This window comes from Natrix helvetica, assembly GCF_964273705.1.
Source record: "Natrix helvetica genome assembly, chromosome: Z".
Lineage (NCBI taxonomy): Eukaryota > Metazoa > Chordata > Lepidosauria > Squamata > Natricidae > Natrix > Natrix helvetica.
The window spans coordinates 37,218,889-37,246,420 of NC_138554.1; the positions used below are offsets into that span (position 1 = coordinate 37,218,889).

Consider the following 27,532-nt stretch of genomic DNA (forward strand, 5'->3'; position numbering starts at 1 on the left):
AGAAGGACTAGGGAAGACATAATAGCAGTGTTCCAATATCTCAGGGGTTGCCACAAAGAAGAGCGAGTCAAACTATTCTCCAAGGCACCTGAGGGTAGAACAAGAAGCAATGGGTGGAAACTAATCAAGGAGAGAAGCAACTTAGAACTGAGGAGAAATTTCCTGATAGTTAGAACAATTAGTCAGTGGAACAGCTTCCCTCCAGAAGTTGTGAATGTTCCAACACTGGAAGTTTTCAAGAAGAGATGGATAGCCATTGGTCTGAAATGATATAGGGTTTCCTGCCTAAACAGTGGGTTGGACTAGACAACCTCCAAGGTCCCTTCCAGTTCTTCTCTTCTGACTCCTTTTAACACACTGTGATGTGTATAAACAAGAAATTACATGATTTCTGCCACCACCCCGGTTATTCCCCCCCTCCTCACATACCCAGATGCCCCAGTCTGATCATTCTTCCATGCTCCTCCTTCTGTCTGGATGAGTTGATGGAGAAAGGCTACTTCAAAGTGCAAAGAGCTTCACCCACCAGCATCCTTCCTCCCAGTGTTTGAATGATTAAAAAACAATTCAGCTATAACTAAATTCACTGTTGTTGTAAACATTTATTAGCAATTTCCAAAATATGTACAAAAGATATCCATTTTAAAAATAATCAGATTTTAACCAAAAACTTTCCACTCTGTAGTATTAAATAAACATTTGAATATATTACACACTCAAGTCCTGGGCCAGAGATTTGAATCCCCCTCCCCAATCTGCTGCTGCCCCACCCCTTCAACACTATCTTTTTTTCTACCATTTGAAGATCTATTATATATCCCTCCCTCCTGAAAGCTCCCTCATGTTTATCCTGCCTGTTCTTAGATCCAAGCCCTATGGGCCTCATCTTGTGTTTCCTCCAGTTACAAAAGGTCAGCCCACAACACTGGGGTTGCACAACATGATTAGCTGTAACTCAACAAACCACAGTGATTTGGTTACACAACCAATTCTAGTTAAGACAGAAAACTGTGGCTAAACAAAACATGACTTATCAAAAGTGGTGAATCTGTCTTGGCTCCCAAGGGGAGAGACTAGTAGAAAGTCTCACCGACACGAATAATCTGCTTCCTTCCCACCATGATGCTCAAATGATGCTAATTCAGGCCATTTCCACATCCCTTTTTTTCATTTCCCAGGCTTTAGAAGCAATTTGTAAGTGACTGCTTCTACCAACAGATGAAACAGAAGTAAACATGACTGCCCTTACCCAAAATTTGCTGATCATAGAGCACTAATTTTCAATCTTGGCAATTTTAAGGTGCATGGACTTCAACACTCAGAGAGATGTAACTTCCTCCAAGCAACAAATATCTTTTTACTGCACTTCTAGTACAGGGAGGGAAACTGGTAACCCATAAATTAAGATTTCTTGCTGAGAGAAGAAACTGAAAAAAGTGAGAGGGGGGGGTACAAAGTTATCAAAGTCAAGGTTCAGATGTTCCTTGGGTTATGACCACTGGTTCAGAGAACATTCAAGCTTAGACAGCGCTGAAATACTTATTGTGGGTTCTCGGAGTTCCAGCCATCACAGTATCCCCACAGTCATGTGATCATGATTTCCAAAGTTCTCTACCGACTACTTACAAGTAAATTCAGTAATGAAGCTGACAGGAAGACAGAAGTTGTGGTCACATGAGGTTCTTGCTCAACAACCCACATGGTCATTGCTGAAGAATAGAAACTTCTTTACTTAGCGATGGCAACTCCAGACCTAATTGTTGCCATAAGCCAATGACCACTTACACCAGAGATAAATTGGAAATTAATTAGCTCAGTCCTCCAACTCTGTCAACATTGCAAAAATGTAAACATTTGGAGTTTTTTCCAAACTGCTACTGAATCCTTGTGTGGAACTACCATAGAGGATCATATCAACCCAGAGAATTCAAATAAATCCCAAATTGCATATATGCTTCTGGTTTGCTTCCAGAGTATTTATTGGGTCTAAGTACAAGAGATGAGTACTTTTTCAAACCAGCACTTGTGGGATGTTGCCTCTCCTTACCAATTGTTTGTTTCTTTATATTTAAAGAAGCTGTCTATGTGTCTTAAAGGACACTAACCAACTGTATTTCCAGATTATTCTCTGAAAACTGAACAGAATCAAATTTGGTGTGAGGAAGGAAGCTGGCAAAATAAAAATTAAAAATGGATTGAATCTGGACAGCAACTCAAGAGAGTGGCTGATTCGTCCACTCTTACTTCCTGATCATACGAGTGGAGTAGCTATTAAGAGATTGGAAAGAGTTCCAGAACTATGCTCTGCACAATTTTCCTACTTGCTCTGAGAGTCATTCATGTTGATGAAACAGTAAGGCATGTAATGGCAAGAGAATAAGAGAAACATTGGATTAAGTCATGTGCAATTGTAGGGAGACACCACAAATATTTTAGGAAGGGGCCCATAAAGCCATTAAGGCCATACTCAAAAATAATTTAGCAGCTCTGCTGCTGTCTCATCTCTTTTTCATTCCACCAATGATCCCCAAAAGAGTTGATATGAGCTCTGGTTCTCAAACCATCCAGAAAAGGTCAATCCAGGAATCTCAGCCTGATGCATTTCAGCTGAACCACATTTTCTCATCCCCAAAAGGAATCCTCCCAAGTCCTGGTTCATAAACCTTCCCTTAAAGTGCAGAACCCCCACTCCACCCAATAAAAACCCTCATTGCCTTCAGATCCACCCTCCTTGCTTAGTGCAAAGCATCTGGCAGGTTCTCTAATACAGCCATGCTGGCAAATGCCCAAATAGAGTTTTCAAGAAAGCCAACAAAGGAAGCATTTCATTGGAGGCTATTCTGGCCCAGGGGTCCTGAGGGCTTTAGGAAGAAAATGATGGACTCAGCAGTGAGGTCCCAAACTGGTACGTGAGCTTCTTCTTCACTTTGCGGATCTCACCTGTTTTGCCATAGTTGCGCAGAGCTCTGGCCATTTTTTGGTAGGTCATTTTCTTGCGGTTGCCTTTCTGCTGGCCCCAGCGGTGTGCCAGAAGCTCCTTGTGCTTTGAAGAGAACTGGAAGATGCCTGCATCACGCTGCACCCACCACACACATTCCTTCATGTCACCACCTTCAAGGAGCTCCAGCAAAAACTGGTAGAGGCGGAGTTTCCGGCGAGAGCCTGCAGAAGAGACCAAAGATCGGGATGGACAGATGTGTCAGATGCCCCCCCACAAGTGGTGGGTTCCTACCAGTTCAGACCGGTTTGGCTGAACTGGTAGTGGTTTGGTAGGCTGGGTCGCTGGAACTGGCAACAACCCAGACCTGCCACACCCCTGAATTGGTTCTCCGTGCACCGCCCTAGGCGCTGCCATCTTCTTTTTCGCTTCTGTGTATGCGCAGAACAATTTTTATTGTTCACGTGCCCACAAGTGAACCGGCAGTAGTGCCTGCCGGAACCCACCACTGCCCCCCACTATCTGCTGTTCAGGGGAAAGCACTCTCCACCAAGGAGGAAAGGAACTAGATCAGTGGTTCTCAACCTTCCCTTTAATACAGTTGCTCATGTTGTGGTGACCCCCAACCATAAAAGTGGTGTCTCGGTTCCTAAGACCATCGAAAATATGTGCTTTCCTATGGTCTTAGCGACCCCTGTCAAAGAGGTCCCGACCCATAGGTTGAGAACCACTGAACTAGATGGCCATGACTGCATCCTCTCTTGTTTACAAGGATGGCAGAGGCCTGAAAGAGAGGGGGCTTTTCAGCATGTCACGAGGGCTAAACATCTCTGAGCCAAATGAGATATTTGTCTGCATGAATCTCTGACGGCAAATTAAAGTAAAATCTCTTTCTGGATTACCTCCAAGAGTTAGGGGAGGGGACTTCTTGTGGAGGATGGGGGAGATCACAATCCTGACATTTCACCATTCAATTCTAAGAGAATTCTCCCAAGCAATGGAGATTCACACTGATGCTTGTTTTGTTATCCATATGGACACTACTCTTAACCTTACTCATTTGTTCAGAAAACAGAGACAGTCACTCAGGGCTGGGAATAGATAGGATTACAGCATCATATCATAGGACTTCTTCCACTCAACTAATGCAAAGCAACCATAGCTTGTTTTACAGGCTATTCTAGAGAGGTCAAACAGGAACAGGAGACTATTTGCATAATATTAATATGGATTTAATTTCCCCAAATAGCACCTATGACATCATGCTAGCTCCATGGCATAATGGTATAAATAAGAATGATGGCTGAAGATTCCTCACTATGAATTATATACTGAAGACCGAAAGTTAACTCTACCATGATAAAAAGGAGAGCACCTGATTCAGAATGAACATAGAACTGGTTCTAAGATTGGGGTGGGTTGGGGTGAGGGTGTTAAGGAAGGAATCCCCACCTATATGTACATCTAAGACATGAGCAGACAAAACAAGAATTAATAGTTAAGATACTTTGTGGAATCATAACCAACTTCCTTGAGATGGCAGGAACTTACATGTTCTTAATATCATATCCTGATAAAGGAAGTCCTTATTTAGCAATCATAACTGGAATCGGCAACTCAGTCTGTAAGCAAAGTGGTTGCTAAGTGAAACTAGGATTGTGTTTACAATCTCAACTTTTCTTTGCTTTAGGAATTTGCAACAGTCATAAATGCAAGGACTGGTCATAAAATTACTTTTTTATCACTATCTCAACTGCAAACAGTCACTAAATGAGACAACTGCTAAACTTTAAGAGATAGATCAAGCTCAATTGTCTCACAGGAGTACTGCTAAGAAAACAATAGGTCTACAATTAAGAGGAATTGAACTTGGCGTCTATGGAGATTTTCAATCATTCAGGTCATGATTGTCCCAAAGGTGTTTTTTCATCATTTTTCCTTGAAGACATTTCTCTTCTCATCAAAGAAAAATGAAGTCCAGTTGCCTTTTGAAAAAGCACCTTTGGGATAACCATGACCTGGGCGATTGAAAGTCTCCAGAGACACCATGCTCAATTCCTCTTAATTGTAGATATGCTGTTTTCTTAGCATGCTCCAGCATGTGTCTGAAATGCTTTTCAATTTCTCAATCTAGCCCACAAATTATGTTTTCTGAAATTTAGTAGACAAGCTACATTCTCTCATTCTGATGCCTTTTGGATAAGCTGGGCCACATCTATTGGAAACTGTGTTGGGAAAGAAGGAAGTGGAATCCTATACACCTACCAAATGGCAGTCTGTGGATAACACCTGTATCCAAGGATCACATGCCTAAATTATCTGTTGTGGATTGACTTCTTAATGATTGTTTGTGCTAGCACATACTTTATTAGCTTGCAGATCAATACTGTGGGCCCTCTATCTACTTTCTGAGTTAGGATTCTTACTCTCCACTCACCAGAATCAAACCTAGACAAGAGATTCTCATCCAAATCACTCTCAGAAGATACTTCCAGATTCCGGCCATCCTTGTGAAATTCCCCCTCTTCTGACAATGGGCTACATATTTCCCTTGGAGCAGAATACTGTTCATATGGCAGATAGATCTGTAGAAGTCAAATGACAATTTAATGGAATGAAACACTTAAATAACAGTTCCCAGTCTCGAGAGTAAGAACTGAACTGAATTACACAGATGATTACAAAGGTTAAATGGCTCTCCAGTTGGTCTGTTCCTCATATGTGAAAGATAGCTTTATAACCTGAACTTTTTAATGTCACATAGCGGGGCAGATAAATATTTTGGGGGATAGGAAATAGGTTGTTTTTCTCACACTTCCTGCCCAAAAGATAATCTCTAAAACCATGTGTACTACCAGAAGGTCTTCCTTTTAGGCTGATTCAATCTTAAATTAGAATATACTGCCATATTTTGTTGACCACATTTCCTTATAGCTTTCTAAAGTCCAAAGATCATGCCATATATATAACTCATATCATTTATACTCCACCCCAAATATGAATGATATCAAATCAATCCATCAGTGAAATGAAGTGAGATGGTGAAGTGAAATGAAATGTCAGGAGAGAAATTAGGGAAAGTCCACCAATTTGGTCAGGGCAGTGGTGTGGGGGAGAGATGTCATTCTTCGAATGCCATTCTGCTTTATTGAAAATGTGGGTTCCCCCCCACCCCAGCCTATTTGGCCAATGACTGACAAAGGGAAAACTGCAAAATACAGACCACAATGCAAGTAATGCTCCTACCTAATTCCCCCATCTAAAACAGGTAAATTCCAACAGTATTTTCCTTTATCAACTGACCCCATTTTCTTGTCTTAAAACTCAAGGGTTAGGGATTTCATCTCCCCTGCTTAACCAACCAGTACAGGTAGTCCTCGACTTACAACTATTTGTTAGGAGGCCTTCAAAGTTACAATGGCACTGAAAAAAATGACTTATGACCAGCTCTCACACTTATGACCATTGTAGCTTCCCCATGATCAATTGATCAAAATTCAGGGGCTGGCATGTACTTATGACAGCTGTAGCATCCTGGAGTTACGTGATCTCAATTTGCAACCTTCCCAGCCAGCTTCTGTCAAACAAAGTCAATAGGGGGGGACCTGGATTCATTAAATGGCGGCATGAGTAACTTAACAATATTGTGATTCACTTGACAACTGTAGCAAAAAAAAGTTGTAAATAAATTGTGACTCGTTTATCAACTGACTTACTTAGCAATTGAAATTCTGGTCCTACTGTGGTTCATAAGTCATTAGCAAAAGCCATGCTGGCTAGGAAATCCATATGTCTGGAAATAACCCTATAGGAAAGGGTTATGGTCCTCCTAGGACAGGGGTGTCCAAACTTGGCAACTTTAAGACTTGTGGACTTCAACTCCCAGAATTCCCCAGCCAGCAGGATGGGTAATTCTGGGAGTTGAAGTCCACAAGTCTTAAAGTTGCCAAGTTTGGACACCCCTGTCCTAGGAAGATCTAAGGGACCCAAGTCCTTTCTCCCATCCTAGACCCCAAGGGTTCTGCCCATTACCTCAGTGTTGTATTCCTCCTTGAATACCATAGCTGAATTCTGGGCAGGCATCATTCCTTCATGGTTGTAGATTGGTTCCAGAGAGAGTTGTGCCTGGGGGTAAGTGCCAGGTGGGTAGGAGACTTGGACGTTCTGCAGCTGAGCCAGGTGTCCTATCTCGAAGGGTTCATATCCAGGTTCTTGCATCTCTAGCCAGTTCATACAAGACTCTGAAAGGCAAGATCCTAGGTCAAAAAAAAAAGGATCCAAGAGAAGTAGAGAAAGCAGCTCACTGTTCAAGAGCATCCTATTAAAAAGTAATCCAAAGTCATCAGCATAAACTTCAGGTTAGTAGGTGTTTCCTTTGACCATGCATTGCAAGCAAGATCTACCGGCCAGAAAGGAAGATGAAGTGTAATGAAAAGGAGTGGCTGTAACCACTTTCTTTCCACCATATACTGGAATAATCCCTGGATCCAGCCTTCACACCCTTAGAAGCGGTTCTGTCCATGGACACTTCGTTCAGGTTGAGCAGAGTTCCCATTTGGTGGGATATAACAAATTTTAGCTTCTGTTCACAATGTAATTGTTTATTTAGTTTTGGTTATACAGTATATGTTTGTTTTGGTATTTTTTTTCTATTGGTTTTGGTATGCTGTCCTATGTTTGAACTGGGCAGCCACAATAATGCTTAAAACAAAGCAATAGGCAAACAAACAATTCTACACATTTACTAGAAATCAATAGAGCCTCATATGCTCTTTCACCTGCTCTTGCTTTGTATTTAATGGTAATCTTCGACTTCAGACCACCATTGGCATTAGAATTTCAGTCACTAAGCAATGTAGTCACTAAATGAGTCATCATGTAACCACATCTGATTGTATTACCATTTTTACTGTGGTCATTACGAGAATCAAGCAATTAAAGGTTATTAACCAAATCCAACTTCCCAAATTGACTTTGCTTGACAAGGCTAGGAAGGTTTGCAACTTTGCAAACACATGATGGGAAGACACTGTACCCATCGCAAATGCAAACAGGTTGTCAACTACCAGAATTGCAATCATGTGGTTCTGGGTATGGGTGGGATGATGGTTGTAACATTGAAGATGGGTCATAAGTCACCTTTTCTGACCCTATTGTAACTTTGAACCATTGGTTAAACATATAATCCTAAATCAAGGACTATCTGCAATAGCCAGTCTGGTCATCATCAGCTACAGTTCCATGCAAATGATCTGAAAACAGGCAGAAGAGAAAAAGAAAGACAGGGAGTTTTAAGAATTAGGTGATAGATTAGGATATTGAAGGCCAAATTCATATTCTCCACTTGAGAACCTACTAAATGAAGCCAATCCTTGCCCCTAACCATTCTAGAAGCTTTAGGGAGGAAATGGAAATCAATAGCTCTGTACATATTGCCCTGGATTCCTGGAGCAAAATGTAGATAAACCTTGAATTAATAAAGAAACACATCACATCTTTATCTTGATTTGACTTACTTTCCACAAAGAGGACTAAGAGGAAGCCCTTCCCCCACAATCAGCTTTCAAAGAGCAGATCTGGAGAAAAAAAACCAGCAGTACGACTGCTGCATTCCTAGTCTATCATTCTTGATGGTTTTCTTATACTCCCTATCAGAGGCAGCTTTCAAGGGCAAGCTTTTTAGCAGTATCAGAAATCAAGTAAATAAAATAAAATCACAGAGTTGTTACAGACAGTCCTTGACTTATAACCACAATTGAGTCCAAAATTTCTGTTGTGAAGCAAGTTAGCTGTTAAGTGAGTTTTGTTCCACTTTACAACCTTTCTTTCCACAGTTATTAAATGAACCAGTGCCGTTGTTAAGTTAGTAACACAGTTGTGAAATGAAACTGGCTTCCCCATTGACTTTCCTGGTCAGAAAGTCGCAAAAAGAGATCACATGGCCCTGGGACACAACAACCATCACAAATATGAACCAGTTACCAAGCATCCTAATTTTGATCATGTGATCACGGGGAGGCAGTAACAGTCGTAAATGTGAAAAATAGACACAAGTCCCTTTCTCAGTGCAGTTATAACTTCAGACTAAATGAATGGTTGTAGGTTGAGGATAAGATGCACTATCTCTGGGCTTTCCTTTAAAATTGTTTCGTATGATGCCTTCTTTTCTTTTGCTTATAAGGCTGGTGGGGATTCTTGTGGGGAGGGATAAGGGAGACCCTGTGTATCTTTTGCACTCATGTTCACTACTTGCTTAGAAATGTGATTCTGCCGCTGACAGGCGAGGTTTCCTATGGGGAGGAGGCCTACACAATGCTTCTTTTTCCCCTACCCTAGGAGAATGACTCCAACACCCACTTGGTTCGCTCAGGTACAAGGGGGTGATGATATTCAGAGCTGACTACAAAGAGCTCTCTGTGTGCTGGGCAGCTGTAAAGTAGGGTCTGTGCAAATATCTGCCACCATGAATTTGCCTAGGAATAGCAAGCTGAACCGTAACGCATATTTGCAGTCTTGCTTCTTCCCCCAGGGAGTAATATATGATAAGGCAGTAATGAGCTCACTGAACAATTCGGAAGGTGGGTTTTTTAAAATCTGCCTCATACAGCAAAATGAGGAACATGCTTAATTCCTATATCATAGCAAAATCACTTTTCAAAGTATGGATCTCTAATCAGATGAACTAGTAGCATCTATTTTCAAACAAGAACTATCTTTAGATATTGAGGCAAGGGGCACAGAAACATGAGAGAGAGGGAGGAAGACGGAGAAAGAGAGAGAGAGTACACACACACACACACACACACACACACACACACACACACACACATATATATATATATATATATATACACACTTCTGTGTGTGTGTGTGTTTGGATTATGGGCACAGTATACATGAAATAGTAGTTGTAATAGGGGAAAATGCTTATAAATCATTTCGAAAGAGGCTTGCTGGCTGATTAAGTAGGACGTCAAACAAGAATATTTTTCAGTACAATATTTTGTTGCAAATTCTACCTGGGACTTTGAATCTCTTCTATCAGACAATTTGCAATACTTGATTTCCCTTTGACTTCCTGCTAATGTAATTCTTGTGTTGTTTGTTATTGATTATAACTTCCAAAGAAAAATATGGTGCATGCTTAAAATAACCCCATGCCCTTACATTTTTCAAGCTACATAAGAAGTGTGGTTTTGATGAACCTGCTAAAAGAAAACCAAAGTAGAAACAGTAAGGAAGATGTTGCTTATCAGGAATGTTATTTGCTAGCACATAGACTTATTCCATACATGTCAACAGAATGAACATCCACATGTGCCAGCAAAGAAATACATGTATTACCTACTGAAGAAAAAGGAGCCATTTCCCTCTTCCAAGAAAAATGTGCCCTTCCAACAGCTGCAAAGACTGCAGCAAATGAGGATAAAAAGTAGCCTTTCAGTAAAATGGAAAGACCAAATACTTTGGACTTTTATGTTAAACTGAAGGCAGCTTCCTGCCTTGGTCCTGGAAGATTGTCTATCGTAGCTTCCACAAGGCTATGCCTGCTGGGTGAACACAGTGAAACAGCCACTCAGTGGGCCCACCGTGGGCTCAGTCAAGGTAAGTAAAGGCTGTTTCCAGTTGACATTGAGCCCTGGTATCATGCTGGTTTTTTTCCAGCAACAATACAGAAATGGCCATTCCCTTTCTCAGTCCACAATGCAAATAAGGTTATCTAAGTTCTCCGTTGGCCTGAGATTCATAATAATTATGTTGTTATTGAAGAGTAATAAAAGTTTCATCATTATTAGATTGTTAGATTGGGTACACAGAGAATATACCAAGTACTCCTGCCTCCTGTGTCCCACAACCACCTCCCTGGCTCATTGTCACCTATCCTGCTGACCTTAATGCCTAAAGGAGACCTAGAATTCAGACTCCCAGTTCCTAGGCCAGCCCCTTCACCACTACACCAAACGGGCAATGCCAAGCAATGGTTTTAAAGTGTTGAATTTGAACAGTGAGACCCGGGCAAATAACCACTTGACTGGAGAGCTCACTGCTGAAATGTGAATCAAACATTCCCTTTCAGTTCACTCTACCTCACAGGGGTGTTGTTGTGGGAATAAAATGAGGTGGGGGGCTCCTAAGTACAGCTCTCGGAGAACAAATGACAAATTTACAGGCCCACTGTTTAGCAAATAGTTCAGGTCCTGAGCGCTATTTACAACAAGAGGCTACCATAAGATTTATCTCTCACAATGCCTATGCACTTTCCACCTTCCTGAGACTAGAAAACCCCCAAATATGAGATTGCATATATTCTGGCAGATTCCCATGAATGTTAACTATGCAGAAACGTCCCAGAAGTCAGGTGGCGGTTAGTTACATGACTAAATCTAAATTGCGTAAGAGAACAGAGCAGAGCAGAGGGGAGGAAGAGGAGAGAAGAGAGATCAGCAGCTGTGAAACAGAAAAGTTAATGATAAGAGTTGCTTCTTGGAACTCTTCAAAGCTGGGCAAAAGTGTCGTATATAAATCAGCTAGTCAGAGAGTGATAAACCATTTGTGAGGATAACTGAGATGATTATGGTTGATTTCTATAGAGCTTATTTCAAACTTTTGTTTTCTTTTGTTTTTTTATTTTTAATAATGGGTTTTCTCCTCTATCAAGGCCTTTTTTTCTTTGCAATTCTGCATTACGCTGTAAAATACTGAACCATTAAAACAGAACTTACCTGGGGAGCTCTCCGGATCTCCAAGGCAGGGGGGAAATGTGGGTTCTTGCTTGTAAGAGTCCAAATCACTGATAAATCCACTGGGGAACTGAGAAACATAGTGAGGTTGTCAGTATAATATAAACTCCTGAAATGTTTCCCAAGATGCAATAGGAAGGCAAGAGACCCTGCCTTGTCAATCCATTCAATCCTTGCTTCAAGCATGACATTTTCCCACCATGCACACTGCAGTCATGATTTCTGCCAACATCCTATTACACACCCATGGAGGGGTGAAAGATGTGCGTGATGATGTCATCCCATAAATCATATGACATATATTTGCATCAGTTGCCATAATGTCAGTAGACAGAATGCCGTTGTGTGATAACATCATAAGAGACATGTCTTCAGTTGATGTAACTGTGGCTTTTACTGAGGCCTCCTCTCACAAGCCAATTTCTTCAGGCTATTCTTTGGCCATTGGTGTGTGTGCGTGTGCGTGTGCGTGTGCGTGTGTGTGAGAAGAGAGAGAGAGAGAGAGAGAGAGAGAGAGAGAGAGAGAGAGAGAGAGAGAGAGAGAGAGAGAGAGAATTCAAGATGATAGCTGCAATGCAATTGATTGTCATTTTGGCTTTTTAAAAAAATCTTCTCCCTTGTAAATACTCTTGTTCACCTCATGGAAAGTTTCCCATCCACAATTCTGGGTTGAGAAAGCATGTTTCAGCAACCATGGTTTTAGTATGATGTGTGAATCTAATCTGCTTCTTTTTTTTCTTGTACCTGCCATTCCCACTCTCCCTGACAAGTGAAAAATACCATTTTATTTTCAATTTCTGGCAACCTCCTTTGTTTCTGCCTCCCTCTTCTTTCCCTCCCACCTCTTTCTTCCCTTCCAAAAGGTTAGCAGAAAAAATACAACAAATACTGCCTGACCAGAGGTTTGAACCTCCTAAAATTAGGTCAGGGGTCTTACATTTCCCAACTCTGTTCAGAATTCAAGAATTTGAAATCACATGCTTACCACATAGCCATATTGGGATCCATCAGGCCTGTCAAGAGAGAAAGAAAATTGGTAACCATGTATACAGGCTGCTAAGCTCATTTCTCTCAGCGTGTGCCCCCCTATGATATTACAAAGAACGTTGAACATTAAAACAGCCAGCACTGAAAAGTTAGGCACAGAATGACAGGAACTTCCTGCTGTATATTATTCTTAGTTGTTGTTTGGGTAGATAACATAAGGTTTTCCTCCACTGATAACACAAATCTACACTAGCCATGCTTATTCAGAAGCAAGTTTGTTCAATCAACTAAAAGTGGAAATTAATCAGTTAAGATTTCTTTGACTAGAATAATATTTTATAAATCTGTCTAACAACTTTCATTATCACTATTTCAGCTACAGGGGATTAATTTTGAAACTGCAATTTTATACACATTGATCTGGGATTACAACTGAATAGACATATATACTATGTGACAGTCTTATAATTAGTCTAGGAGCCTTTCCTTAGTAATTTATAGTGTCGCCAGAATGGGGATCGTGATTTATGCAGCCTCTTCCCACTGTTTTGTGTACCACCAAATACGCAACTCTGGCTGCCTCTCATTGTTGCCACAACATCCTGGTGAGTAAATCCAACAGGTCTGTCTTTGGTTTTCACCTGCTGCCTACATGGGTGGTCAAGAGAAAACCTGGAGCACATCAAACACAAACATTGGACAGTGAGGAAAGTCACAGCAATACTATGCTAGCCGGACATTATTTCACCATAGGAAGGAGTAATGTCTGGTAAGGCTTCCTGATGAAGAAAAAGTTATGTGCTTTCTACATTCCTATAGTGACATTTGGTTCGAGTGGGGCGGGGGGAGCAAGATATGCATGTCCCAATAAAAGAGAACAGATGTAGCTAAGAGATGAACTGTGGAGTTCTGGGTACTCTTTGAGTTTGGTTATTTGCTGGCAGATGTTTCATTACCTGACTAGGTAATATCATCAGTGAGTGTGAGGTCTATTCCCTGACAATAGTTTGCCTTGCCAGTGTTGGTGGGTTTGTGGAATTGTCGTTGGTTGTTCTTGGTATTATTTTCTGCTTGATGATTAGTCTGGTGTTAATCAAGGGGAACAAAATCTAAATGATATAATTCTACAGAGAGACACATAGAAATAAACCATATTTACACACTTCAAAATAAACAGTACTGTAAAAAAAAACTAAGAAGGGGGTGGGGGAATTCAGAACAGATCCTCTCCAATCAATATCCAAATAAGCAAGGATTAACAAATAATTAAGCAGAAAATAATACCAAAGAACTACTGGCAGGACAAATTACTTTATATAACCAGGAAGCAAAGGCCATATTCACTAGCACTGATTATGTTACCTAGTCAGGTAATGAGAGCAAGGTATACATATACAGATTCCACATACATGTCCTCCAGTGGGAAGAAAACTTAACTCTATACGGTATAATCCTACAGAATTTTCATTCAGAGTAAAATTGGAAAGCAATTGTTCAGAGAGAATCTATTTTTTCTCTCTCTTCTCTGTTACTTTAATTCATTGGAAACCATATAACCTGTTCTATTCCAACCTCATAAATTTACTCTAATCACTAGACTGAGTGTCCTTACCAACTGAAATCAATTACTTTTTAACTCCACCTTTAGCCATGTAACCTATTCTTTGAATCAATTTTCCTAAAATTAAGGGTCCCCTCAGATTTATTTAATTTCAGGTTTCATAATTCCCAATAAGTGTGGGGATGCTGTAGTTGAGACACTAAGATTGTTGCAAGCATCTAAAATAGCCCCATGGTGATATGGGCAGCAAACAAATTTAACAAATAAAATGAAACATAAAAGATTCTAATGATTTCCAAAATGAGCTCTGTCATGCAACCTTTTCTGACAAACATATCCTGGAGGCCTGAGGGAGGGGAAGGCTGGTAACCCTTCCAGAGCTTAGGGTGTATTTGGATGTGGTCCCAAAAGCTCCACAGGAGGAATCAGGAGATACTGTTCCCTATCCCAGGGATAAGATGTCTTGTTTGAATCTTGGTGAGTAATAATTCATTAGGAGTTATAGCAAGTGCGCAAAAGGAGGAGTGTAGCCATTTCTGCATTGTTCTGATGATAGAAATAAAATATGAAAAATACATCAGCATAGAAAAACATTGTCTTATTCTACTACAACCCCCATGCTAGCTAGAAATTATGGAAGTTGAAGTTAAAATGCCTGAAAGTGAGGCGGGAGGGGGGGGAGGATGATGATAGCTCCTACCAAAATAGCATGACCCATTCACTTACTATGACATTATTGTACCATGATACAGAAAAAGAAAAGAGAAAGTGTAAGTCCTACTGAACATAAATAATCTAGTACCTTCGAACAGGAAGCAGCTTTTTCATAAAGGAGAGATGTAGGATAAAGAAAAAAAAGTTTCCCGTAAGTTACTCCTTCAGATGTTTTACTCCAGCATCCTAACCACATTCATTTAAGCTGGCTTTGCTTTTAACCTTCAGCACGGGGCATCTAGTTGGGGAAGGCTTCATTCTAGATAAGGAATGGGGGGGGAGGGGGCTTCCCGATGTTGTGCAATATAACAAACTTTGCTCTACGTTGTATACTTATTGTAGGGAGAGTAGTGGCAGAAGCTATCTCAGACATCCAATTTTGGGATGTTGAGAAAGGACAGTTATTCATTCCTTCATTTATCCTGGCTGTTATTATACTGCCATGAAGAGGGAGGAGGGGAAACTTGTCAACTTTCCTGCCACCTAGACCAACTTCACCAGCTGAAGCATTATTATATACTTTATTCATTAAACATGAAACTTAGCCAACTGAACATTCAAAAATGCATTAGAAATACCAGTGACTGGTGCTAATGGTTGATACGGTTTGCTGCCAGCGTCCTAGGTATCAACCAAGTACCTTCTTAAAATATAAGATGTTCTGAGTAGCGCCGTTTTTTGCAGTTCGCTGGTTGTTATTGCAGGAAGCTGCAATTTGTTGATGTATTTTGAAAAATTCTTAGACATGGTCGCTAAAGGCCCCGATGACAATGGGTATCACTATTACATGCTTCATCCCTAGCTGTGTAGTTTCGATGGCCAGGTCGCAACATTTCATTATTTTTTCTAGTTCTTTTTCTTCGACTCTGGCATCTCCAGGAACAGCGATATCAATAAACTGTACACTTCGGCTCTCTATAACCGTGATATCTGGCGTGTTGTGCTCCAAATGACAATACGTTTGTATTTGAAAGTCCCACAAGATCTTCACCTCATTTTCGATAACTTTTTCCACTTTATGTTCCCATGACTTTCTGGATATAGGTAAATCATATTTTTTACATAATGACCAGTGGATTAATTTAGCAACTCGGTCATGTCTAGGTATGTGTGTGTGTGTGTGTGTGTATTATTATTATTATTATTATTATTATTATTATTATTATTATTATTATTATTATTATTATTATTTATACACTACAAAACCAGATTTCCCAGGTTGGCTTCAAGTAGGCTAATATCACACATGGTTCTAGGCAACAAAACATTATAATTAATATTAATATTGAAAGAATCATGGCAGCAGATCAAGCTTCAACAAAATGGACCAGCTCTGGGTAGAAATGGGCAAAACTCAGCATTTTTTAAGTAGAACTATTAGACAAGAGAATTTTGCATTGTCTCATTGTCACACTCTTGTGCTGGGGAAATATTCAAATCTAATTTTCCCAACCTTTGCTAGCCTCAATATTTGCATAACAGACAACAGGAAAGAAAGAAAAGTGAGAGGGAGAAAGGGATGGAGTGGACAGAAACATAGAATACAGAACATCTGATCAGGTACAGGAGATGACAGAGTAAAGATAGCAGCAAGGCTGCTAATTTGGAAAATAGCTGGCAAAGCATGGTTATCGTTATACTTAAAACTGTTACATGTTTTTTGTAAAAGAAAATTGCATAAGTAAATTTTCTAAAAGGCTGCAATGGGAGAAATAGCAGTCAAGATATTTCTATACAAATAAGACAGGCATAAAAAAGGCAGAGAGTCAAAAGTGAAGCCCACTTTATGTATTTGGCATACACTGAAGAGAGATGGGGTGAAACACTAAATTGCATTAAGCTTAAAAAAATGAAGAACAGAAGAAAAATGTCTCAAAATGAAAGCTTCTCCTGTTGATTGTATGAAGATGTCGATTTGGGAGTGATTTTCCTGGGATTTCTTGTGGGAGGTTTTTAAAATTTCAATGCAGCCTATAACTCTTAAGTCTGCAAGCAGTTTCCCATCTAAGTACTAAACAGTTACAATCATGTTTAGATCTTTTTTCTCCCCTAGAGCTGAGATCAAGAAGGATCTGCCTAAATTCAAATCTTAGGTCAACCCTAGGGCTGAACAAATAATCTATTGACAAATCACTGATTCTCCATCTGTCCTTCTTCACAGGGTTGTTGTGAGAAGAGAATGAAAACCATGGACAGTGCTTAGGTAATGTTTTAAGTAAAAATGGGATTGAGTGTAATAGAACTTAGATCACATTTGCCTCCTTTATGCCAACACTGCCAGCAATAGGATTTTAACTAGCTTTTTATTTTCATTTATGACTTTTGACATTGTTTTATGAGTTATTAAAAGCATGTTGCTTTCTCAGTTTTAAACATACACGCATGTATACATTTGGTTTTCTAGCAAGAAAACAACCTCCTAATTTTCAGTCCCCTCCCCAACTTTTTGCTTCATTCTTTTTACACATTCTAATGGGCAAACTTCATGTGGCTGAGGGTCATCCTTTATATTTGGGGAGACCAAAGGCTATAAGGTGGGTGCAGCTAGCTTTGGTGAGAAATTCAGAAGTTATTAACTATACAATGGGCTTCTTTTAGGTCTCATATTTTAATTTAAGTATGTATAACAGTTCAGGAAACTTTGTCATTCTTTCCAGCCACACTCATACAAAGGGAGTTCTGGGGGTCCCCAGTTCTGGGGATTTATGTGGCTTATGAACCACAAGTTGGCTACCTCTGCCGATGGGCATCTGTCTCTCCCAGGCGGTGCGTCTGTTTCGCAAGCGTTGCGGGCAGAGCCCTCCAAGTTCCACAGACACCCATTTCTAGCACCTCGGCGCAGGTCCACCGAAAAGGGCTGGCAGGCGCCAGAGCCGGTCAAGAGGCCAGTAAGAAAGATGCGCGATTCAGGAAAGCGCCACTGTCCATTCTTACGCGTGAACCTGAGACACGAGAATCCACTCTGCCCAGGTTGAAATGCCACTACGCTACGCTTCTTTTAAGCAACTAACACATCAAATCCGAGGCTCCCACCAGGGTCCGCTTCTGCCCTATATCCCTTCGCTCGCACCCGACCCAGTTCCCCTCACACTCACTGCGCGTAATCCAAATCTAGCATCCTGGAAGGGCGACGACGGGAAGCGAGTGCCAGTCCGCTAGCCCGCCGAGGCTTTTTCACTGCCAGCGACTAGCCTTCTCCACCGGTGCCGCCAGCACTTTCCCCGGCAGGGGGCCATTTATATAGCCTTTCGATTCGCCAGTCGAGAGGGGAGTGACCTCAGATAAAATTCCCCCAAATAGGTGGGGCTGCCCTACGGCGCTCCTTGCGCAATGAGCTCCTACAGCGGGGAGTGTGGTGTTGTTTTTTTTTTGGGGGGGGGGGGTAGTTGTGGGAATTGTATAGTGAATCTCACACTACCTCAATTAATGTACACAGGTCCGGGGACGGAGATGCCTGAGGCGGTGCAGGTCTTCCTGTTCTAGCCATGCCAAACGCCGCCTCAGATCCAAACAAAAATGAAGTTACTAGCCAGAGTCGTCGACGAGGTTTCCTTCTGTTTTGGCCGAAAGCAATCGGCCAGATTGGACATAAAGAGCAATAGAAGCCGTATGGAGCCCGGGGGGGGGGGGGGAAGAGAGAGAGAGAGAGAGAGAGAGGGAGGGAGGGAGGGAGGGAGGGAGGGAGGGAGGGAGGGAGGGAGAGAGAGAGAGAGAGAGAGAGAGAGAGAGAGAGAGAGAGAGAGAGAGAGAGAGAGAGAGAGAATTCAAAATACTTTTATTAGACCAGCTAAAGTTTTGTAATCACTGTAAATGTTTGGGAAAGAAAAAAATACACACAAATAGATACAGGTTCGGAAAAACGAGACTATAAGTAGTACATTCACAAACACCCTCCAATTCAGAAATTCTGTTTTTTCCTCTGCTACTTTGGATTACAGAGACCCTCCCCTGCTGTGGTGATGGGGATTGAAAATAATTGTATTGTAGGGCACCAAGTTATGAAAAGATTCGGGCGGGGGGGGGGATTTCAAAAGCCAAATTTGATTAATTGTCCTTATAAATAAAGGCAAAAAAAGGGTATTTTCAGACATTGTAAAAATTAAACAACTGTATACCAGAATTAGCGGATTCACAGTTTATTTCATTACATAGAACTCAAATTGTCAGTTTTGGAAGGTGAAGGATTGAATTAGACCATTGGAAAAGTAAATCAAGACAAAAAACACAGAGATGCATTTAGAAATAATTGCCAAATTGCACTCCAACACTGCCAAAGGAGGCAGATTATTTTTATAATTAGTTTTATATCCCAACTTTATTTTATATAACTCAAGGCACTGTATAAATGTCCCACCCTCTAATTTGCCCATAACAAAAAGCTTGTGAGATGTATTGAGCTGAGAGTGACATTCAGTCATGATTTAAGGGACTTAATGGGAAGTTAGAACTCAACAGCCTCCCAGTTTTTAGTTCAGCAGATTAACCACTAACCTATATACAGAACTCATCAAAGATACAATATTCACATCCAAAATATAAGATTTGCTAATATGAGCACTGAAGACTTCGAATATAAAATAGAAGATACAGGTGCTGTTTTTTTTTCCATTTCTGCCCAGAACTGGGCCATTTTGTTGAAGCTTGGACTGCTGCCATGATTCTTGCTCTTGTATTGTTGTTTCTGAACAAAATCTGACTTCTGATCAGAACAGGAATTTTTCAGGTAAATCTCTTTCCTGTCAAAAATGTTCTGTTTCTAGCAGTTACCAAAAGTAATTCAAGGCTAGAGGAATTCATATCCAACTTTGCCTCCATCACATTTCAACTCCCAGAATTCTCCAGCCAGCCATATTTACAGCTGGCTAGTGAATTCTGGAAGTTGAAGTCCACATAATTTAAAATTGCCAAAATTGGCAACACTGTTCTAAGATTATCAAAGCAATGCATAATATTCACTCAGCCCTGTAAAATAGTTAGTCTAAGAGACAGAGGAGCAGCAAGATTTGTGGAAGAAATTATTTGAGGCCAGTCCACTGAAGCTCTATGCTGGGCTGATAGTGATCCGAACTTCACATAGTTTCATCCATCAAGTTCCTTTTTGCACCTTTTCCAATACAATGAAAGGGAGGGATAGCTTATAGAAAACACTATTGCCCCTTTGAAGCAAAGACTAGTATGTCTGTTAATAATTATTGCAATTACATGGTATATTTCAATTTCTTTTCCATTTTACAAAGGTCCTGAGAGGTTGGTCTTTCATAATTTCAGTTTAGAATTTAGTACAATAGTGACCAGAAAACTGTTTCTTTGGGGGTGATACCATATTGTTGAACTATCTTCACAAATTCTTTTGTCTTCTGTTTTCATGAGCTGATTAGATCTTCCCTGCTTGAGCTTTTTATTATCTCCCACAGCTGCCCCCACTTAAAAACCAATTATTTTAAAACAATTGACCAGATCTTCTCTTAGTTCTTACAGGCAACAATTGCTCTGTACTAGGCTGTCTCTTAAGGGAATGTTACAGTTACTATTATAGTGAAATTATTTTTTTACTGATTGATAACAATTTGATTAAACAAAAAGTTTTATTTTTTTAAATACAGTTCTGGAATACTGTAATAATAATAATAATAATAATAATAATAATAATAATAATAATAATAATTTAATGAATAAAGTATATAATAATAATAATAATAATATTGTAACTAAAACCATTTAGGCCATAATAAGCCAGACACGACTAAAGAAAGAAACAAGTATAGATAATAGATATTGCAATAGCCGCAAGTGAAAAGAACATTAAGAAGGAACTAGGGAAAAAAAGGCAATAATAAAATCTTCACTAGAGATCAAGCAATTGTGGAAAAATGGCATAGTAGTGCTCATAAAGTTGGTACACAGTTCAGTACTAAAATATCTGAAATAGCATTTGGGCCCAATAATCTTATCAATAATCTTATCAAGTACAAAAAAAATCCATTTGGAAAAGTTTATATACTGTATTACAATGATATCTTTAACTATCTTAGATCCTTGGGAATGACTCAATAGCCAAAACTATCAAATCCAATCAGCATTACTTGGAAAACTATGTAAACAACAACATTTAAGGTTTTTTTTTTCTAGCCTGCATTTTCTTTTCTTTTCTTTTTTAAGTTGGAATTCATTTGCTCCCCTTTTACCATTTGTTATTATTATTCAGCAGCTAAAAATATTAGCTTCGTCTGGCAAAAAAGCAAAATTGAAAATTAGTAACCATAATGTTTGTTACAGATAAAGTGTTAATAAAAAAAAAAAGTTTTTGAATGAACCAAGCCTACAGGAAAGCTTTGCATGTAACCAAACTGCATTGGGGAAAAATGAGGAAGCCTATTAAATGCACTTGCCGTTTCTCTCGTTTTTCGCCACACCAGTTTTCAGATACTGGAAAGGAAAAGTTCGAGAATTCCCATGTGCTTAACACTGAGAAGCAAGCAGCCTGATATCACAACATGTATGTGTATATATATATATATATATATATATATATATATATATATATATATATATATATATATATATATATATATATATATATATATATATATATATATATATATATATATATATATATATATATATATATATACATACATACATACATACATACATACATACATACATACATACATACATACATACATATATATATATAACTTTTTATTATTCCGTAAGCCACTCACTCTGTAACAATGAGATGGGAGGCATATAAATTTAACAAGTGAATAACTAGACAAGAAATCGTTTAGTTTAGCAAGCCTCTAGTTCAGGGGTGTCCAAACTTGGGAACTTTAAGACTTGTGGACTTCAACTCCCAGAATTCCCCAGCCAGCATTCTGGGAGTTGAAGTCCACAAGTCTTAAAGTTCCCAAGTTTGGACACCCCTGCTCTAGTTCTTAAGAAAGATCACTGAGAAGAGCTTGATTCCCTGTAACTTCCATAGGTTTGGCCATGTAGTCTTCATTGAAACAAGTGGTTAGACATTGCTTTCTTACAAAACTTCCCACCTAGCTTATCCTTTTGTGATCTCCCAGGTGCTAACCATATTTCTTGGCATTTTTAAGATCAGCTATGGTTGGCTGGGTGTTTACATAACTACCAATCTCTTATTCCTTAAGATGTTCCATCTCTCTTTCCTACACACACACACCCAGTTCCTCAAAGAGCTTAGGGACCACTGCACCCAGAGATTAGTACATCGAGATTGTTATAGGGACTCATGCCTTCCCACATATCAGCCTCAAGAGGGGAGCTCACGTGAACAACCAATCGTAACTTGTGAAAGAATCAGAAAGGCTTTTTATCTCTTTAGACACCTTTCCATGCTATCTGAACTGCCCTGCCTCTACCCTCCGGATTGGGGGAGGACTCTCTTTCTCAACAGAGGAAAAGAAAGAGAGCTATCCAACCCAACCCCCATCATTTGCTTTCTTGCATTCCCTCCTCCCTCTCCTTACACCCAAGGACCTAAAGCTGCCCTCTGCAACTTTCAGCTTAGAAGAGAGGCACATGGGAGTAGAGTATAGCTAACATTGCATCTTGAGCACACATCTAAGAAGGAAAAGGATTTAAGCTGCACAACCAGAGATCATCAAGAAGCCCAATTCTTATCTAGAGTAATTACTGTACATCTTCTAACAATACAAAGTTCCGTGCAGCAATTTTAAATCCTGGATTTAGTAGATTGAACCATACTGATGGCCAGTAATTTATTTCCTCCTCCTGCAATATTTATGTATGTTTTAACGGCTTCCACATAGTCTCATTGCATTGATTCACATTTTACTGTTTCTTAAATCATAACCCCAACAATTCCAGGAATAAAGGGGAATTTATTATTTGGCAAGAAGCAATGGGATATAATAGAAAAGTATAGAACATATTTTAAAGGAAAGATAATGAATTGAGGATATTGTGACTTGAAATGCCTCTTGAAATAAGATAGGGGGGAAATGTAGCTCATGCTGGAGCCTTTGGCTCCATCCGTTGCTGTTCTGAAGATAATTTGCAAAGAGACCTCATTTGGGCTGTGAGATCCTGGTTTTACCCAATTTCACAAGAATCATGTGACATTACAACCTTCTTAGATGCTCTTGGATAAACAATCTACACAAGATTGTTGTGTAAATGCATAGGAAGTTCATATAAAGTGTGAAAAATAATTCAGTAACATTTGGGGATGTACAATAACATTGAGAACATATGAGTGAGAGTAGCCAACATCAGATGATGCTATAACAGGGGTGTCCAAACTTGGGAACTTTAAGACTTGTGGACTTCAACTCCCAGAATTCCCCAGCCAGCATGGGTGCTGTGCTATAACTTAGCCAGAAAGCACACACTTTGCCTGAAGATGGCTGCTCTAAATATTTGCCTGACATGTGGCCCTACACACATGGCTTATGGAAATGGCTGCTCTTTTCTGATTATTTTGGAAAGGCTCAGCATTGATGGTTTGAGCCAGTGAAGGCTTGGAAGAAGTTAAACAAAGATGAAATCCAGACAAGACTGAGATGCTGTTTGACAGATGCCTGATCATCTCATCCCGATTTCCTTTTATGGGAGCCCTTTTCTGAGATGAAAGCAATCGTAAGTGGCAGTGGACAATGCCATTTATACATTAAACTTATGCTACATACATTGAACTCTAAATCCAGTAAACAAAAGGGATGCTGGCTGCATAGCATGCAGTGTCTAAATAAACCTTGTTGTTTAACTTGAAGCCTCATCCATCCAACATACAATAGCACTGATGAGTTTTCCCAGAATTTCCAAAACCATGGAAGTGCCTGTCCCAATTTTAGCTGTCTTGGGTAGATGAATCCAACTGGGCATCACAGTGAAGGATCCAGAGAAAAAAATGGCTGCTTTCAATGAAATGCTTCTAATAAGCCAAGCTGAGAACATATTGATGGAATGAGCCTCATGTTATTAATGTTTATTCTATTTTTTCACTCAAAAATAGATGGTGTGTGTGTGTGTGTGTGTGTGTGTATTGGTTTTGCGAAAGAAACCCATGTTTGGTATACAGTTGCTTTATAAAATCATGTTGTACATGAAGAACCACCCTAGACCTGAATGCTCAGATATGACTGTTGAGAAATCCGGATTTAGTTAGCACAGCTATGAATTTGCATACACCAGCTATATTATTGTTGAATGTCCATAGCATTGATTTTAATCCTACCCACTACTGAAACGAGTTAGAAATCACTACTGGAGAAATACAGTAATTGCAAAATACTGGGACAAAGTACAGCTAAGAACTATCTGCAGCATTTGCTTCCAAAACCTCTACAAATTTTCAGTCCATCTTTAGGACCTTAGAAATACAATCTTACTCCGAATTGCCTCCTCTTTGGCATTGTTATCCAATCCATACTCAATGTTCTTGTACATTGTTAAGTGATTTATTATTCCCCCACTATCTTGTTTTATTTTTGAACTTGTTTTAGTATTTTATGATCGGTTACATGATTTTAATTGTTGCTGTACGGTATGCTGCCTAAAATCACATTGTGTGTTTAGTAATTAAATAAAACCAATCAATCAAGCTACATTTAAAAGCATTGTGCCTGAAAATGTTATCTTCTTAGATATAACTACTAAGCTTTTTGAACAATATTTTAATATCATTTTGGAGGGGGAATCTGAGTATCAGTTTTTGTATTTATTACATTTATTCAAATGTACATGGTTCACATAATTTCTCATAGCATCAGACTATGATCTGCCTCATGACAATTACTGAGATGGAATTTGAACTCATATCCATCTAACATTCTTTTATAACTATTTAACTGATTATAGTTGCATTATTTTGGTCTCAGTTTGTTGACAACTATCTGGTCAGGGATTCCAGCTGGGTAAGAGGTATTAAATGATCAGTGATCAGAAGTAATTTATGATTTTCTTTATCTTGTACTGTGAATACATGAATTGGTGGTAGATAATGAGTTACTGGGATTACAGAGCATGACAAAGTCAACAAATGGAGTTAAAGGGATAATCAGGCATCATAGAATATATTGACTAAAAATGTGATCTAGAAAACCAATTCAGATTGTTTAAAAAACTTTTTTCTAATTACACTATTATCTCAGAAGCAGGAATTCATCTCAAAGGAAATTATATTTCAAAATCTGAGTCAGATAACTAAATAATTCAACAATATCAAACTGAAAAAAATTAAAAAGATTATATTTATCTGCTAATCATTATTCTACTAGACTATTTTGCATAAAATGGATGACAAACAAAATTGGGTAGTTTGATTTCAATGTGTTGTCAGATCCCAATGATTGATTCTATAGGTTGTGTGAATAGGCCATCACATTAAGCCATAAAATGGTTTATTCATTTGGAGTGGCATGCTAGAGAAGCATAGGAGCTGTTTTTTAATTGTGCTGTATTTCCTTTTTTCTTCAAAAATAATGAGCTTGTGATTGGTACTCAACAAATGTTTCTTCTGCATTAACTTAATGTCCAGTTTGCTCAGTTGTTTTTAACTGTACCAATAGTATAACCTGGGTATATTCTAAAGGTAACACAGATTTTGTTATAAAATATGTATGGTGTATTCCTGCTCTATACGATAATGCACATGCACTCATAAATATGATCAGACACATTTTACACAACTTTATGGTGCTGAATGTAGAATGGTTTAAATTTTCTTGAAAACAAAAGAAAAAACCCAAACAATAAGACAGTACTGAGTGTTCAAAGAAATATTATTGGGTTCATGAAACTGACAATTAAATGTTTGGGCTGTTTGCTTTGGCTGCCCAGTAAACACCTTAAATGCAGGACTCCTGAGTCTGATGGCCCCTATAGTCATCTGGAACCATGTAATAATTCTTCCAAAAAATTCAAATCTATGTGACTTCCAATAACATGCAAGAAAAAGAGCTATTTTTTATTTGTAGAAACTTATATTACAAACACACAACTTTACAAAGGAGCTTTTTGGAGCCAAGTTATTATTTCTCCTGCAATATGCAGTTTGTGTCCTCCCCAATTCTGACAATGGGGTCTATAATGCAGAACAGTGCCAATACCAGTAATTTTCCCCTGAGTTTCCTAAATGAGGCTTCGCCTTGATTCTAGATGTAAAAAGATGAATATAGTTCCCGTCAGATGAGAAGGAGCAATCACCAAGTAGGGGGGCCAAAGCGGGAAATCAGCAATTCTTGATCATCAAGATCCTTCTGAACCTTTTTCCGCATGTAAAAGATGGGGCAGTCACGACTGAAGGAAAGAAGGGAAAAAAATCCAGAAATTAGAGCAATGAAGAACTGGCATTTTTTATGAGAGTGGCAAATATTTTATCAGTGATATCCAGAAATTTAGGGGGTGGAGGGGGAAGGGGCGATGGACAAAAGATAATTCCCCTGCAGGAAAAGAATAGAACCTTTATGTTTTGGCTTGTCTCTATCTTGACAAATTAACTTTCTCCTTTTACTAAGAACATCCAGAATTCTTATTCAGCACAGGCAAAAAAGCTTGGCTAGGAATTCTGGAGTTAAGTCTCAACACCTATGAAGGGCTGACTGTCCTCAGCAATCAATTATGGGACCAGTCTACTTTGTCTCCAGAGAATTTGGGTGGGACCCGTCTATTGAATCTGCAGGTAGCAGTGTGTCAGCACTTAAATGATCACGAAATTGTCAAATTTCAATCACATGGGAGTCATGGATCCGGGATTTTCGTGCATTCTATAAGGTAGCCCTTTTGAGGTAGCTTAATTCAGAAATCATTGCTATGCAATGCACTGTTTCAACCAGTTAAAGATAACTGACAAGTTGAAACGATGAGACATGTAGCCATCAAATCAGAATTTTTGTAATATATAGATAAAGGACCTCTAAAGAACTTTTGTTTATATGAGTTATATTTATTGATATTTACCATATTTACCAAATTTAAATTTATATTTTAATTGTTTATTGAATCGTGTAAAAATAACAGCATTCAAACCATTAGATATTAACAAACATATTTTTCATTTTAAAAAACTATTTTTAACAAATAAAAAATAATAAGTGGCATTGTTAAATTTCTGCAAACATCCTCAAGATCTGGCAAATAATCTTGATTTTGCAGACCCCAAAGGAGGTCTTTGGAGATTCCCAGACCATACTTTAAGAAGTACTAGTCTATACCATCATTTCAGGCAGAATCTAGAAGATTCTGGTTCTAAAATAACCCTCCACAGAAATGTTCCTTACAAATTATAACTGTAAAAAAAAATAATAACAGCGGGGACTGAGTTTAGCATAGAATAGATTCAAACAGAATAATTTATGGTATAGCATATTGTGAGAAAATCTGACATTAGATGCTTTGTGACCAAGGCATTACGTTAAATCATATAGTTTATTTGTTAGAATGTTACTGGCTAGCTTGAACACAGTAATGATTTAATTAACTCCATTTAGGATATCATGCACAATTTAAATCTAACCCAATGAGAAAATTAATGCCACCTTTGGGGGTGGGGGAGAGTATGGTGCTTGTTATCTATCTACACATAATAATGTGTTGTTT

General features: G+C 39.1%; 2 protein-coding genes across 5 annotated transcripts in view; both read right to left on the reverse strand.

The window, feature by feature from the left end:
- Positions 1 to 592: 592 nt before the first annotated feature.
- SPIB (Spi-B transcription factor) lies at positions 593 to 18,149 on the reverse strand. Of its 2 annotated transcripts, none has more exons than XM_081932531.1 (6): positions 18,037 to 18,149; positions 12,665 to 12,692; positions 11,662 to 11,749; positions 6,971 to 7,179; positions 5,376 to 5,523; positions 593 to 3,162 (listed from the first exon to the last, which is right to left on the reverse strand). In XM_081932531.1, exons 1-6 carry the CDS (start codon positions 18,057 to 18,059, stop codon positions 2,864 to 2,866), a joined length of 795 nt encoding a protein of 264 aa, XP_081788657.1. In that variant the 5' UTR covers positions 18,060 to 18,149; the 3' UTR covers positions 593 to 2,863. The 2 variants fall into 2 exon arrangements, with proteins under 2 accessions (XP_081788657.1, XP_081788656.1); XM_081932530.1 differs by lacking the exon at positions 18,037 to 18,149 and adding an exon at positions 17,676 to 17,972.
- Positions 18,150 to 25,888: 7,739 nt separating this feature from the next.
- POLD1 (DNA polymerase delta 1, catalytic subunit) overlaps positions 25,889 to 27,532 on the reverse strand; it is a 28,967-nt gene continuing 27,323 nt past the window's right edge. For all 3 annotated transcript variants that reach the window (XM_081932513.1, XM_081932515.1, XM_081932514.1), the window contains exon 28: positions 25,889 to 26,233. In XM_081932513.1, coding sequence (XP_081788639.1) covers positions 26,137 to 26,233 — 97 coding nt within the window. In that variant the 3' untranslated portion in view covers positions 25,889 to 26,136. The remainder of the gene's footprint in view (positions 26,234 to 27,532) is intronic.